At 34.6% G+C, this 15713-nt stretch overlaps 1 protein-coding gene across 2 annotated transcripts in view; it reads right to left on the bottom strand.

Moving 5' to 3' along the window:
* Positions 1-1274: 1274 nt before the first annotated feature.
* Positions 1275-15713, bottom strand: part of skd (mediator complex subunit skuld) — a 259399-nt gene continuing 244960 nt past the window's right edge. For both annotated transcript variants that reach the window (XM_081771449.1, XM_081771450.1), the window contains 4 exons: positions 14393-14670; positions 12579-12845; positions 9165-9439; positions 1275-4659 (listed from right to left, as the gene is read on the bottom strand). In XM_081771449.1, the coding sequence (XP_081627575.1) occupies positions 4527-4659; positions 9165-9439; positions 12579-12845; positions 14393-14670 (953 nt within the window). In that variant the 3' untranslated portion in view covers positions 1275-4526. The remainder of the gene's footprint in view (positions 4660-9164; positions 9440-12578; positions 12846-14392; positions 14671-15713) is intronic.

Genomic DNA, 15713 nt, shown 5'->3' with positions numbered 1-15713 from the left:
TTCTGCAAGCTGTGTGTGTGTTTCGTATTTCAGTGTAGCCTGGCTTACTGTTCGTGTATTGATATTTTAAGAGCGTTTTTTTTTTTTTTTTTTTGTAAAACAGTATTGGATAAGTGGTTCATTTAAGACATGTCAGGAAAATGTGAATTTACAAAACATGGAATAGTGACAACCTGTATGCTGTCGTTGAGGAATCCTTCATTCGCAGAAGGTAGGTGTGTTCTGTGCATTATCACAGCAGTGCATCAAGCTTTTTTTTTTTCCCTCATCAATGTCACTGGTGAAGTGTAAGAAGTATTGTTCCATTAATATGTGAATCAATCAGATGACGAGGAACTGACACTTGGCTGGTACCAGCAAGATGGGGCAACATGCCACACGTCTAAAGCAAGTATGGCTGCGGTGCAATCATTTTACCCTGACAGAGTGATTTCCAAAGGATTATGACCCCAAAGGTCATATGACTTTACGCCTGACCTTTTTTTTGTAGGGTCACCTTAAAGGTAATGTGTACAAGAACAAACCACGCACCATCGGCAAGTTATGCCACCGTGAAATCCAAGCAGTCACGCCAAATACTCTGGCAGCAACATTCACGAACATGCAGCAACTATGTATACAGGTTGGGGAAGTCACTTCCAGCACCTCCTGTAATGTACCTTCATTTCTCAACCATAAAAGTATGTCATATACAAATTTGGTTTCATACCCACTTTTATTAAGATTTTTATAACACTTTTCCCGGGGCCTCTTACGAGTGGGCACCCTGTATAAAATACATTAATCCAAATTGCCGTTATGATGTTGGTTTTCTGTGCTATATAGTTCACTGAATTCTTGCATGATGTACATAAATATGAATTAGTTTATATCATCCAATGATTCCTCTACAACACAATCAGAAAAAAAAATAGTGTAGAATTTATATTAATTCAGAAGTATTACTGTTGTACCCAACTACACACAGGAGAAAACACTAACTTCAGTTGTATTCATTCAAAGTATTTATTCAAAAACGTAAACAGTGAAAAATGAAGTTGCTTTGCAGCATCTTATTCCTTAAGTTCATCTTGAAGTCCCGATTGAAGTATATGTATACGTGCACTCGATGCAAAAGTTGTGCCCTGCACGTTTATATATAAATTATTAGTAATATATACTACCTAAAACAGGTAATCAAAAATATTAAAACTTCTATAAAGTTGAAAAACGAAAACGGGCACAACTTTTGCAAATGGTTGTACAAAAGAAAATAGTATAGCAATGAAACACAGTTTCTCTGTACACATAAAACTGTATTCAGTTTAATAATATTAATAATATAATAATAATCCCAAGATTTACTACCCAGGTATAAATACTACATTTGGTGTCTTAGTCCACTTGTTGGAGCTGGTACGAAAAAACGTAGCTGCTTTAGGGAAATATCGGTCCTCAAACATCAACAGCATCGGACTGAAGACACAATTGGGGAATTCTGGAAGCAACGGTCCTTTCACACAAAACATCGGCCACATAAAAAAGAATTCGTACAACAAAAATTCACACTAGAATTTATTTCTTCGATAGTATCCCCCACCTCAAACTGCAAAATTTATTAAAATCGTAACAAAGTTAATTTTGTTCATCAATATTCACTACAATTTATCTAATAATGGATTCATTCGGTAGCCTAATTTTTCGTTTCGTTAGGTAATCTTTACATTTCTACAGTTGACATTTTTAGAAAATGATCGTTCTGTTATGAAGTTTCGTGTGAAAAGACAAAAGCTAAAAATTGGTCCAACATAACTCTCTTCTTTTCATGCTTCCAACAAGAGCGTTGGTAACAAAATCTATTCTTGGCATGGTATGAAATTCACTTTTTTATTCTCACATCACCACAGTAAATACACGTATAAAAAGTGTGAATATGTTTTTTTTAGCTTATATACTTTTTATTAAACTTTTTGTTTTTCCTGGAAATTCTGAAAATCTTCTAAAGGTCTTGACAGTCTTACCTGCCACTTCATTTTTTCCCCTGGCAATGAAGATTTTCGTATTACAAAAAAGGAGAGGAATCAGCAAATAATTCACCCTCCATTTTCCCAATCATATATTTTGTTAAACGAATACAAATATCTGAAAAGATTTGTTCAGTTGAAATCTTAATTAACAATGCTCCAATTCCTGGTAATCCCTGAAATGGTTTCATGTAGAGAAATGTGTAAAAGACAGAGACAGGAAGAAGTCGTCAAATATATTACGCCTGTGGCTAAAAAAAGTAAAACAAAATAAAATAACTATTTACAAATTTTTGTCTCAAAAACAATTGCAAAGGGCGACGGGAAATTTATATAACAAAACAAGGATGTCAAGAACATGCCCACGGCAAATCATCCTTATTATAAAACATATTTCTTTTTCCTATGTTCCACAAGAAGATACTATACAACAGTGTGATTTTTTTTTTTTTTTTTTTTTATCATTTTAAGTTTCTTTGTACACTGTCTGGTATATTTTAGGTGTGCAAGAGAACAACAGTGTAATACTTATATTATATACAAAATAAATAATTCTCTTAGTCCATACACTGTTCTGTCTTTAAAAACTTTACATATTTTTGTTCATGGCAGGTTTTACATTTTTTTAAACACTTAGTCCTGCTGTAATTTTATTTTCAAAAGATGCATTATGATAAACTATAATTGTACTGAGAAACAGTTGATTTGTTATTTTCTTTTAAATATTTTTGTGTGTGTATATTTCACATCGTCAACAGTTACGGGTATAAAATACTTATGCACACAGTCTTTCAATCTAAATCTGATTTTGACATTTGTTTTTTCTTTTAATTCATTCTTTTTACCTTTTGAGTTATTGATGACATTTACCTATGCTTCAAAAATCAACAAATATTACAACTAAAAGACAATCTGTACAAAATGTACATTTATGTTCATAATTACATATAACCAAAAACATACATACGGAATCCGTATAGTCTATGTACACAAAAATGTTCAACTGCATTTATACACATTTTTCAACACACAAACACACATGCAAATTCGAGCATACACACTCGCATTCTCACACACATACGCAATATACAGAGGTCATCTAGAGCTCCGTCCAGAGCACTTTGTACTATTTCAATATATTATATATAATTATATATATATATATATTATGTATATATTATACAAGTCCCTTTCCCCTAATTGCATATGAAAAGCAAGAAATCTTCAGTTCTGTACAAGTTTCTTTTAAAAATGGGTGTGTCTTGTCTTTTATGCCTGAGAGGGGGCAATTAACACAACACGCTAACAAGCCTCCAGGGGGCAAATCCAGGACACAGTATCACAGGAAAATTCATCTCCACAGCCTATACTCCATTGCCCATTTTTTTCCTTCGAAATGCCACTGTATTTTTACATAACACTAACACTTAGAGAGAAAAAAATCACGACTCTCACCACCTTTATTCATGATCTTGAAATAAATTTGAAATTATTCTCTACCGCAAGTCTTTTTGGTTTTTATCCCCCATTCAGGAATTGACATTTTTGTTCACGTACTGAAGACTCAATCGAAGATATATATATATATACGCCTTTTAAAACTTTCATCGATATTGCCTGCTCATTCTCTTTCTTTAATTTTTCACTTGAAATTATTTACATGGCTTTTTTTCTTGCACTTAAAAAAGGGAGGTCACAACATTTGTAACCATTGAACACATGTAATTGTGTGGCTAACGACTTTATTTTCTATTAGCTCTCTTTAGAAATTGTATGAGTTTTAATTATCGTTAAAGAGGTAAAGACCTTTTGAACATTTGGTCTCCGTTCACTGTGGTCATCTTTCAAATAATCTCTAAAAATTGGAACACTTCAGAAACCATCAAAACCGATAATATCCATAATTCTGATCACACGCTACATTGCTATCATTTTACCTAACCCATAAATATCAACATTATTTCGTTTCGCATTTAAATACTTTACAAACTTATTAAAAAAAAAAGTGACAAGTGTTATTCTTTTCCTCTTTGGTTGTTAACTATCGCGCTTAACAATAATAATCTTAATTATTATAATAATTAACTCTTGCCAACATTCTTTTCACCGCTGACTATGGCACAGTTTTTGGTATTCAGTAGATTTACCTCAACAAAATATATATATATTATATATAAATATCTATGCATAGAGATTCTAAATTCGACCATTTTCCTTGATTTTAACCAAGACTAATGCTGATACAAGCACGCACAGCTACGGCAATGGTCCCACAAACAACAATGAGCTGCTCTACCTTCAGACTAGGCCACACCTCTTGTACTTCATACGGTACCGAAACAGAGAAAGGTAGCAAAAACCAATATTAAATCATTATTACTTTTTTTTAAAGCAGTGCTTCCACACAATTATACCACACCGAACACTTTCACTTTTTTCGTTCCTGGTTCCGCTGGATTCTTTGGCCAGCCATTAGCACCACCATGGTCCCTATTATACTTCCTGTAAACTCACCGCTGACTGTCAAACGAGCGATGACGTCATGTGGTAGAGTTGCATCAGAACTTGGATGTGAATGGGCAGGCAGGAAAAGCGGTCACGGGTGTTAGAATCTAAGGCTAACCATGAGAGAGCGTTATAGCCTTCCAGCACATACCTAGAAACAGATCATTCATCGTAAGTAGCAGATAATAAAAAGTTCACAAAAAAGGTACAATGATCAGAAATATTACAATTCTTTTAAAGCATTAACGACCTTTAGGAATTAACAAAATAGACGACTCCTCCCACACACTCATACACACTTAAATTTGTGAAAACAACCTGGATTTGATCCGATTGAATTTATGGAGGAAAAAAGATGCTGTCGCTACTTATATCATCACGAAATTTCCTGACCAAACTATGATTTTTCTTGCCTTTCTCATATTCCAAATTTCATTACATTCCAGTTTCACCATTGTGTACGCAACATAGTTAATCTACACTCGAACATATTTTTAATTTGGTTAACATCTATAGTATTTTCATGACCGTTCTTCACTATTGACATTCACTCTTTTCTACTACTACTACTATTACTACTACTACTACTACTATTTATTTTAAGTTATCAACTTCTACACGTTAATGATCAATGTGATGATCACACACATCGCACAATTTATTATTTTTGTAAATTACCATCCCGCACTCGGCATTATGACAAAGAAATGACCCGAAAAAATAACATACGTAATTAAACATTTCAGATTACGAGGATTGCTATAAATAGAATGCAGACGAAAACCTTCTATCTATGCCTATTCTCTAGACCAATGCCTACCTGAACAGCCAATATAGGGAATATCTATATTGGAACCAAGCAATTCCTACCGAACACCACAAAATAATATTTCTTTAATATTCTCAAAGTAACTTCCACGTCCAGTAAATATTTAACATTTATCCACAATATTCAATATTTACCAAGGATAAAATGATAGGACGAAACGAGAACAGGATGCCATTCAACAGAGAAAAATTAGGACTTACTGTTATATGCATAACGGTATTAGTACATGCATAATGGGGCATCTTTCTAACAATATTAAATAATATAAACCATTATTTAAACTCATTTCCAGAGGGAAATTATCCAGATGGAAGAATTTTTCTATTCACTACACTTCTTTAAGAGGAGGAATAGTTCCAGTTTAAACAGTCAGTTATTATTCTTTCCTTTGATTCCAGTATGCACGATTTTTTTTTTCTTCAAAAAAAGCTAAAGCTCCTTTATATTCTTGGAGCCAAGCACTTCCTACCGAAACAGTAAATATTCAGTATTTATCCACAACGCACCAAGAATAAAATGATTGTACGAAACAAGAACAGGATGTCATTCAAAAGAGAAAAATTAGAACTTACTGTTATAATTATTTCATTATTATTGCAATTTACAGTTTGTCTGCTTATATTACATCACTCCTGCTTTAATCTATCATATCACATTTTAAAGCTCTACTGTTAAGTACATGGCAGCATATTTACAAGGCAAATTCCCAATCTACGTGTGTTCTCTATACAAGGGAAAGCAAATCCAAGACACATCCTTGCCCAGAAAAATAAACTTCTTTCGTTTATATTTACTGGACACTTCAAGAGTTCTGATCATCATGATTCCAATGCGTTAACTGAACGTTTTCCCTAACTTTTCTGGTCTACTAGACTTCTGGAAAAGCATAGTGAGTGTCAAGAACTAAGTCTGATAGTTTCCCCTCCATAATGGAAAACACTATCACGTAATATCTATTATAATATTAACATGATTGAAGGAGCACGATGGCTCGGTGATGAGAGATCTCTGATTCGTTCACCTGCCACACTAGCCAATATCATGTTAAAGCAGATTTCAGATGAGAAGCGGCATGGCCTTGAGTTGGCTTTACGCGGCGTCCAATTGGCTTTGAGCGGTGTTGACAATTCGCGACAAGCAGTTCTGCACGCTGACTTCTCGCGCTACTGCGAATCTTGACAATAGCAGAGGCGCTTATTAGAAATATTGTATTAGCACATTAACTGCTCACTTTACGAAGTAGAGAAAAGAATTACGAACACATACGTGAAAACTACATCTTTTTATGACAACTGGTTGTCATGATACACGCTTTGAAAGGTTTCCATATAAAACAATTAGTAAAACGAGCGTTGAGTCCCGTCTAATTTCCAGTGGATTTTTCTTCGATTTGGAAATGGAACTTAACTTTTATTAAAGGATAATCAGGGGTGTAACCAACAGGTTGTTCTAGGGGAACATTACTTTCAGGGGGAGGAAAGCTTTTCACACATTAAAAACAGAACAAATGATCTCTTTCAGAATATGAAAGCATTTTAACTCACCATGTATACTATACACATATTATGTTTTCTCGATGCTACCTTAACAAAAGACGGATCTTGACAGTACTGAAGTTGAAAAGCGGATTGTAAGAGATAAATCAATAAGCTATTCATAAGAAAACAAATGCTGTTTCTAGCAGTCTGTTTATCAGACTTTGTGTTAATGTAGATTAAAATACTAAAGGGGAAAAAAATTCGAAAAAATATCAACTCAGATATTATTATGCAATAATATAGTAGTGAGTTCACACGGTGAGCGTCCAGTTAGGGAAATAAGAATATAAAGCATATAATTAATGTTAGTTATTTTAATTAGGCAAGGGCGTAGATCCTGGGGGACGGAGGGGGCCAGGGCCCCCCAAAACTCATATGGGCCCCCCTCATATTATTTGTAAATGTGCAATATTAGGCATAATTTGAATGCAATTTGTCTTAAAATCATCATATATGCTTTCTGCATCTGAATGCACCCCCCGCCAATTTACAGAGAAATCAGCGTCCTTGTAATTAGGTACAGAAACTGTATTGATGAAGTTTTCTTTTTTCTTTTTTTAAAAATCGTATTTTATTATAAACGTTCCAGCCTTGGGGCTGGGCTGACCTCATTTCGGGGCTGGAAATCGTTTGGAAAGTCAAGGCCCTCTTTTCCCCCGTTTCTACACCCTTGAGAATAGTAAGCGATCGAATTAAATAACAAGCCTCTGCAATTTGATTCATATATATATATATATATATATATATATATATATATATATATATATTTATATTTATATTCGATTCCCGGCGGGAGCTCATGTGGAAGAACAGAAGGTATGGGACATTCGTAATATTGTTTTGAAATTGCCTTCATGCAAGATTCTTCCTTATTCGACAGAAGAAACGCAGTGTGATTTTTTTTTCTTCGTTTCAATACCTTACGTATGTGTGGCCAATTACGTGCTCCTTCTTTACTCCTCTAGCAGGGATGCAAAAGCACCAGGCGTCTGAGTGGTGTCATAAATTATTGTAACCCAAAACAAACTCGACCATATCGTGTTGCTTACGAATCAGATAGATTGTTGTTGTGAGACCTACATCAAGTATAAGAGTATGTTATTATAGGAACAGACATGGAAGCAAAGGAGCTGATTGTGTGTGTGTAGGAATTCATCAGTGTCTAGGTTGCTTTCTTTTGTGGTAGTTCATTTGTTCTCCAAAACTATAGTTGACAATGTCTTTAAGGAAACCGAGTACAAGTGCGGAATTTTCTTAAAAAAAAAAAAAAAAAAAAAAAAAAAAGTGCTACGAAGTGAAGCTCGAAGAATTATTTTTTGTGTTTACAATTTTTGGAACTCATAATAAAAAATTTACAAGAGTCAGATTCAGACAATGGCGAAATATTAATTGACATAGACAATAGTGAAAGTAGTGTTGAAGACGAACGTTTAGCAGTTCCACTGGAATAAGTTAATAGGTATGTTATTCAGTTGCTATATATACTTCTAGGATACACAGCCAAAATCTTTGACTTTGCTGGAATAGTATATTTACATTGTGAATAATGTTGCCAATGTATGTGTAATAATCTCAACTAGAGGAAGAGCGAGAAGGGAAAGGGGAGTCCGAAATTCGGCAACGCCGCGCGGAATATCGCACAGCATTGGCTACTGCCCGTGATGCTTTACATCTGAAAAACACAGTAGTGTATTTTCCCAGGATTCTTCAACTTCTTCTCACATTCTCATTCTGGCAATTATTTTATAATCATTCATTTTCATTAATTATGTCTCCATTAACCTATGGGACACAATCATGGGAAGTAAAACTAGAAATTCTTCTTCATTATTTCATAAACATGAAATAAAACAGCTGCCCTGACTCATCAACCTTACCGAAACATTACTGCACAATTTTGGTTGATCTGATATACGAACAAGCACTTCATAACCAAGTCAGAACGGACCTAATCTGAGCTTTTTTTCTTTCTTTTTTTCCTAAATAGAAAGCGGACAATGGAAAATCTCTCATTAACAGTGTTACGTATAAACAGCATTAACTTTACTCACATATATATGTTCATATAAACCTTACATCATCTCATACGGATAAAATCAGCAGAATTTGAATTCAGAAATTTCGACCGCTCTCACCTACAGTCATGTAGTTAAAATTTCAATGGATACTGACGGTAGATTTTTTTAAAAAAAAAATAATTGTATAAACACCGCAACCAATGGTCTAACTTCCTCTCTAGATAGGTATTGGATTCCATCTTAGTGACTACAACACTCAAATGGGACTCACCTGAGTACATCAGTCGTGAACTGAGAATCAAGAGGATGAACAATTACTGCAGACTGTAGTAAATCATCGGAATTCTGTTGGACGGCCGGACTATGAAGATGGAGAGCATTCTTGAGGAATACAGGACACACATTTTCTAAATGAGGACAAGAAGCCCAAAACCACCGAGGCATTGGGCCTGTTTGTGCCGTTGAGACAAAATAACCTAGTGCAAGGGGCTGTTGCAACAGTGTTCCCACTTCTTCTTGGACATCAACATTTAGACTTCCTCCACTCTAAAATATAAAAAAGAAATCACATATATATTGAGTTAAAGATATATACCAGGGTGGCGACGAAAATTATGGGAAAGAATTCTTGACATTTCCCGGCTTTCCAGAATATTTTTTGAACTTTTCATTGATATGTAATTAGCCATACAAGTTTTTTCCATCTTGATGGCTGAAACAAAAAGCATGGCAATATATAAGTAATGCATTTTTATTTAAACCACTAGAAAAATGAGTATGAAAAATACAACATATTTTATTATGAAATTACAAGGCACCTACTTAAAAAAACTGTACAAAACAAGAAATTAATTATTTTCCCTTAAACTTACATCTGTAACTTCAGTCACGCGATCAAAGCGCGCGTCCTATACGAAAGGAGAAAGTTCCACTGAGACGCCTCTACCGAAAAAGGGTATATTAACAACATATCTTTAGAAACGAAATCCATAGTATTATCATCTCCAGACGCTTTGTTCCGCATTAATTTTGTGCTATCTCCCATTTTTTAGTCTTCTTAGCTTCAAACTTGTCCAGAATGATCTTTATTTTCCTGTTTTCAGTTTCTTTTTTTATTTTTCTTCTTTCTCTCGTTGTTAATTTTTTGCTTCTGCAAAACAAATACGAACGTTTCGTGCATAGTAAATTACGGATTTCCTTATGAATAGTTGCTCAAGGAAACCAGAAGCTACTGATTCGTACTCAATTCTGAGTGCTACTTTATTCTTTTAAATTATCTGCTACATATTTCGCATTGACTGAAAATCCTCTTTGTAGATTTGGATTTTCATGAGAGAAAATAAAATACATTTTAACTTTTCTTAAATCATTCCATTCTAAATTATCTAAGTTCTTCAGTTCTAGAATACTGACTCATAACTGTTCTACATCTGGCTTCGAGGAGAACTCTTTGAGCTGCCTCACAACTCTATCTACTCTATTGTCATCTAAGTAATTATTTTCGACTAGCTACAAAAAATTTCATGCGATTTACTCCCACTTTAGACCCTGCTGAAACAAGATCCAAACACGAAAGAGCACTAGTCAATTTATAGTTTAAAGGTGACATCTCTAAAAATTAAGAGCAAATTTCTCCAATTTCGGCGAAGATCCAAAATGTCAAAATTTGTTTCTGTTTAACATTTCTTAAAGACAGTATGTGTAGCAAAACCAATATCAAACTTTTTTCACAGAAAGAAAATTTTCTTTCTTTAGTTTCCACAACAATTCATATACACGAACTCGAAGAACTAGCTTTTGGTTTTACAAAACTTACTTGCACTTTTTTTTTATTTATTTTTTTAATTTCTTTATCACGTCCGATAATGTGTTTTAAAGAAATGGACTAAGAGGAGAGTCAGTCTGCTACTTTTCAAGCAAGCGCTTTAGAAAATGAAGTTTAGGAATAAACATTTATTACTCTCGAGTCGAACACACCTGGCAGATCTGATAGCTCCACGAGCTCTGAACTCTTATCCTTCCTGACACGTTGGCAATATAAAGGAAGATACTAATAGTCAAGGATTGCTAGGCAACACTACTATTTTCACAATACAGTACTAAACTTCACTGGAAAATTTTCTGAGCCTCTATAAGAGAGTGCTCGGGATGGCGTGCTGGAACATCCTTAAATAAGTTATCTATAGCTCCTAGAAATTCAACGATTCTCCAGCTCGTTACTTCAAATGAAGTCTTTAATAGTAAGTAACCAACAGTTCCCTACATCAAGTATTACACAGTCATTTGGCGACGTCTTGTTATTTGACTTGAAGGTACGCACCAATATAAAATTTAGATTTGAACCATCCATTGAAATCTAAATCATCCTTTTGAGTTCACTGGTGCAAAGTTAAAACATCCGAAACTCTAGAATTCCCTACAAATTAACATGTCAAATAACTCGTGCAAACTTGCTATTTTACGGTACCTTAAAGTCGCACATTCATGTCCCGTTCAACAACTGAATTAGTTCACTTCTGAAGTATGGCGTTAACCCACAAACTAAAATGTATGCTACTTTATAAAGTTGAAAGTTCAATTTCCCAGCAATTTCACTGTTTGGGATATTTTCCCATCGTTAACAGCAGTACACATTGATGTATGTCATTACACTTTGAATACATCATAGAAATTTTGCGCTTCAAATGGTACCTTTCATTAAGAATCTCTGTAAACTACTATATTTCGTCCGCCAAACGCGTACGCACTTGCATCGTAAAATTCACATTTCAGTAAGCAACACCAGGAAGGATTGAACGTGTCTTGAGATACTTGGAAACTAATATGGTTTACACATATATGGTATATAAAAGATGAAATTATGGGTGTGTTGAAAATGAATTACCAATGGATCGTATATCCAACTGCATTTTGTGGATCATTCACCACTAAGATATTCCACTGCACAAGTGTAAACACAAGATAAAGCGCACAACTATAGAACGTAAGTTTGTTACGCCCATTAGTAGAAAACACACACAATTTTCTAAGTTTTAAGTTGCCAATCATAAACACTCAATTATACCTGAAATTGTATTAAAATTTTAACTTCATTTTTTTTTTTAATCTCTCATTCTTAAAAATCGAAATTCCCTGAATCTTAGCAGAATTCCCTGTTTTAACCAGGTTTGTCGCCACCCTGCACAGATATAAACTGGTTTATGAAAACAAATCAACTACCGGATTCTAAAGCTAAAATGCAGTTTTACCATTACAGAAATAACGAAAACAATCTTTAACCTATATTAATAAAGATTAGGTGAATGTTACACAAATCTTAAATATGAACAAGATCAAGGATTTATTTACTTTTGCAATATCGAAGATGGAATACCAACGAAAACTAAAACGAAAAGATTTTCATGAATACGTTTTACACTAATTTTTTTTTTCAATACTTCATTAAGATGTTTATGAAATCGATCTAGGAATGATGAATACAAAAATAAAAGCGTATAGTTTTTTTTTTTTTTTTTTTTTTTTTTCAGTATTTTACAACAAAATTAAGTACTGTATCATGAAAGTGCAATATTCTAACTGCATAAGGCATTACGAAATTCTTATTAAGATTTACAACTGGGTGCTAATAAATCTTACACTATACACTACAATACCCTATACACCTATTTATAATTTCATTACATACTCGATTTGGTCCATTGCTTGGGAATGGACTTTGTTGTCCAGACACACCCATTCCGCTGGGACTTCCTGGTTGGGATACAGAGTCTCTTCGTGGACTGCTCGTTGGACTTGGCACACCAGGGTCATTTTCCGGCCATGAGCTAAAAATGTCATTGAATTCCTGGATGCCTTCGATGCCTTCCATGTTATCATTGAGGGCCGACAGAAGTTCATCATCTCCCAAGTCCGGACCTGGCATATGTTGTTCCTGGAATGCTGTCTGGGATGACTACAGAAAATATAAACGAAAATTTACAAAAAATTAACATACAGATAAAAATTAAACATTTTATTAGCATGTATAGCTAGTTTCAAAAATACGAATATCAAATTTTATTTCTGCGGTACGTTATTACTATTATTACTAATATCATTATTACAGTTTACATATTCACAAAAAGACCTTTAAATGTAAATACAGCGCCACATAACCTCCTGATTTAAACATATAGAGACGAATACCAATAAAACGAAAATTAATTACACGATTGGTTTTCAAGTTGTTTCACATTTGTTGTTACAGTGTAGAGCACATTTCTTCAATTCATGGTTCTCAAGGATGCTCTCTAACTGAATCTAAGAAAAAACAATATTCTTTGACTTACTAAAACTAAGGAACGCATTCTGAAAGTGCCCCAAGATGGCACAGTAGTCAGAATGTGACGTCCTAGTGCAGGAGAGAGGATGAACACGTAAGTATAATCGGGCACGAGCGTAGTTGTATGGAGTAAATGGTGAGAGAACTGCAGTATGAAAAACAACACCTGCGCGCATACAGTCTCCCATTGAGTGCGACGTACGCGTGGTTATCAGGTTTCTTCACATTAAGAGCTGTTGGCGTTAGAGATCCACCGGCAATTGTGGGAAGTGTATGGACAGGATGTCTGTCATAAATGAAGGTATTGACAAAATGGTGAAGACAATTTAAAGCAAGCCGCACCATTATGCACACGAACATCATAGTGTCCGATCATCCATAGTTACGCCCACTGGTGGAACTACAGAGAGAGCGGTAAGGGCAACTGTCCCTTCCCCAAGACTAGCTTTTTATATTGCCCATATAAAAATGCTGCACCATTTTATTCTGATCTGAAAACTCCGTATTTTAAGCCTATATAAATGTCAGGAGACAATCCGTCCCCTCCAAACGACCGTTCTGGATACACCTGAATTGGGGTTGAAAGTGTGCAACAATAATTCGGCAGAACCGGAGGTTCACTACGTTCGAGCTCTCATGTCAGTATCCGCAATCTCCGAATCTCCGCTTTATGTGTTACCGTTATCCAGCGACTGCAGTTTCGCAAGTTGTATGCACGATGGGTCCCAGAAAGAACTGACAGCGAAGCACAAGATTGAGATGTAGACGGTTGTGTTTGAGGTAAAATGCTTTGATACTGCCATATAAAAACTAGTGCAGCATTAAGACAAATGTCTCAACAAAGAAAGTGCATCTGTGATACAGTAAAAAATTTTATATATATATATATAAATATATAATAAGTTCCTGTGGAGTGTAAAGTGAAAGACGAACATTTGAAAAACAATATTATATATATATATATATATATATAATATTGTTTTTCAAATGTTCGTCTTTCACTTTACACTTCACAGGAACTTATTTTCTGGATTCGCCTCGTATGCATATTTCTGATAAATTGAAATACAGTTATTTAAAAATAATTCATATGCTGTTCTAACTAAGATTTTGTTCTTAACAAGGTCTCATGAACTCTTGTGTGAATATAACAAACAAATCATCAAATTGCATGTTACCTGAGTAGTTGCTGACGTAGGGAAGACAAGTATGTGGGTACACGTAACATCTTGTGGGGTAGACAAATTACAGTTGGCAGAATTCTGTCCAAAACGTTCATCTGGTGTAAATTGGTCAGCCATTAGTCGCAGTGTAGAATCAGGTTCCATCGATACAAGACAGGCACTAAGGATGCAGGGAACGTCCCCAGGATACATAAGGTCACACTGTTGGCAAATTTCCTTCAAGTGCCTTGACGCTTGCAGCAAAGATTTCCGACTTAACAACCAACTCCAGCCTGAAACAAAGAAAATTCGTTGTAAACTGAAAGTACATAATAATAATAATAATAAAATAATAATAATAATAATAATAATAATAATAATAATAATAATAATAATAATAATAAGAATCCGCAAGTATATTGACTAAATTTAAGGCAATAGTTGGAAAACAACATTTCCGGACAATTAGTCAACTCTAAAAACATTTCAGCAGTACAATCTTCAGAGCATCCAGTAAATTTTACGTATACGTTTTTTTTTTAAATACCTTAGATGTATTTATTGTTTACCAATCAAAAACTGCTTAGCGAATAGTCTAGAAACACATCTACACAGAATACGCCAAAGCTGACGTAAATATAACCACTACTAACATTTCAGATTAATTCTTGAATGTAAAATCAAAGTAAACTTAACTGTAGGTAATAACTGCGCTTGTTCAAATTTTTGATTCACCCGCACTCATAGTTACTACAAGAGTTGCTCATATGCAAACGTTTTACATTCATGTGCAACAAAAGTTTAAAAATAATGTAGTTTGCACAATGCATCATAAGAAGAAAACAGAGAAGTAGCCTTTTATTGGTGGGAAATGAAATTCTTGATGATAACAGACTGACAACAGTATTAGAAAAGGCACATAATGGGCACAGGAAACAAAGTGCACATATTCGTGAAACTGGAAATTTACCCATGTTATTCGAAGAAAAAAAGGTTACGCGCAGGGATATCAGTAGTTTCAGTGATCTTTTCACCTTACTAGACATGTAGCACACTGTGACTGTACGCTGTGGATGAGGTATCACTAAGTGGATAAGATACACGTTGCCATTTTTGGGTCGGTGCCTCTGAGCTCGCGAATGGATCTTGGAGTTTTTTGATGGTTTGCAATTCGCCACAAAGCATGTCCCATGTATGTTCTAATAGGTTTAAGTGGTGATCGACTGGGTCAATCAAATCGTGAAATGTCTTGAATCTCAAGTTACTCATCTATCATGCCAGCTCAATGGGGATGTACATTACCACCCATTAGAATGAAACCAGGGACTACTGCACC

The sequence above is a fragment of the Thermobia domestica genome, chromosome 9 (genome assembly GCF_964235325.1).
Source record: "Thermobia domestica chromosome 9, izTheDome1.hap1.1, whole genome shotgun sequence".
NCBI lineage: Eukaryota > Metazoa > Arthropoda > Insecta > Zygentoma > Lepismatidae > Thermobia > Thermobia domestica.
This window is presented reverse-complemented; position numbering and strand designations above follow the sequence as displayed.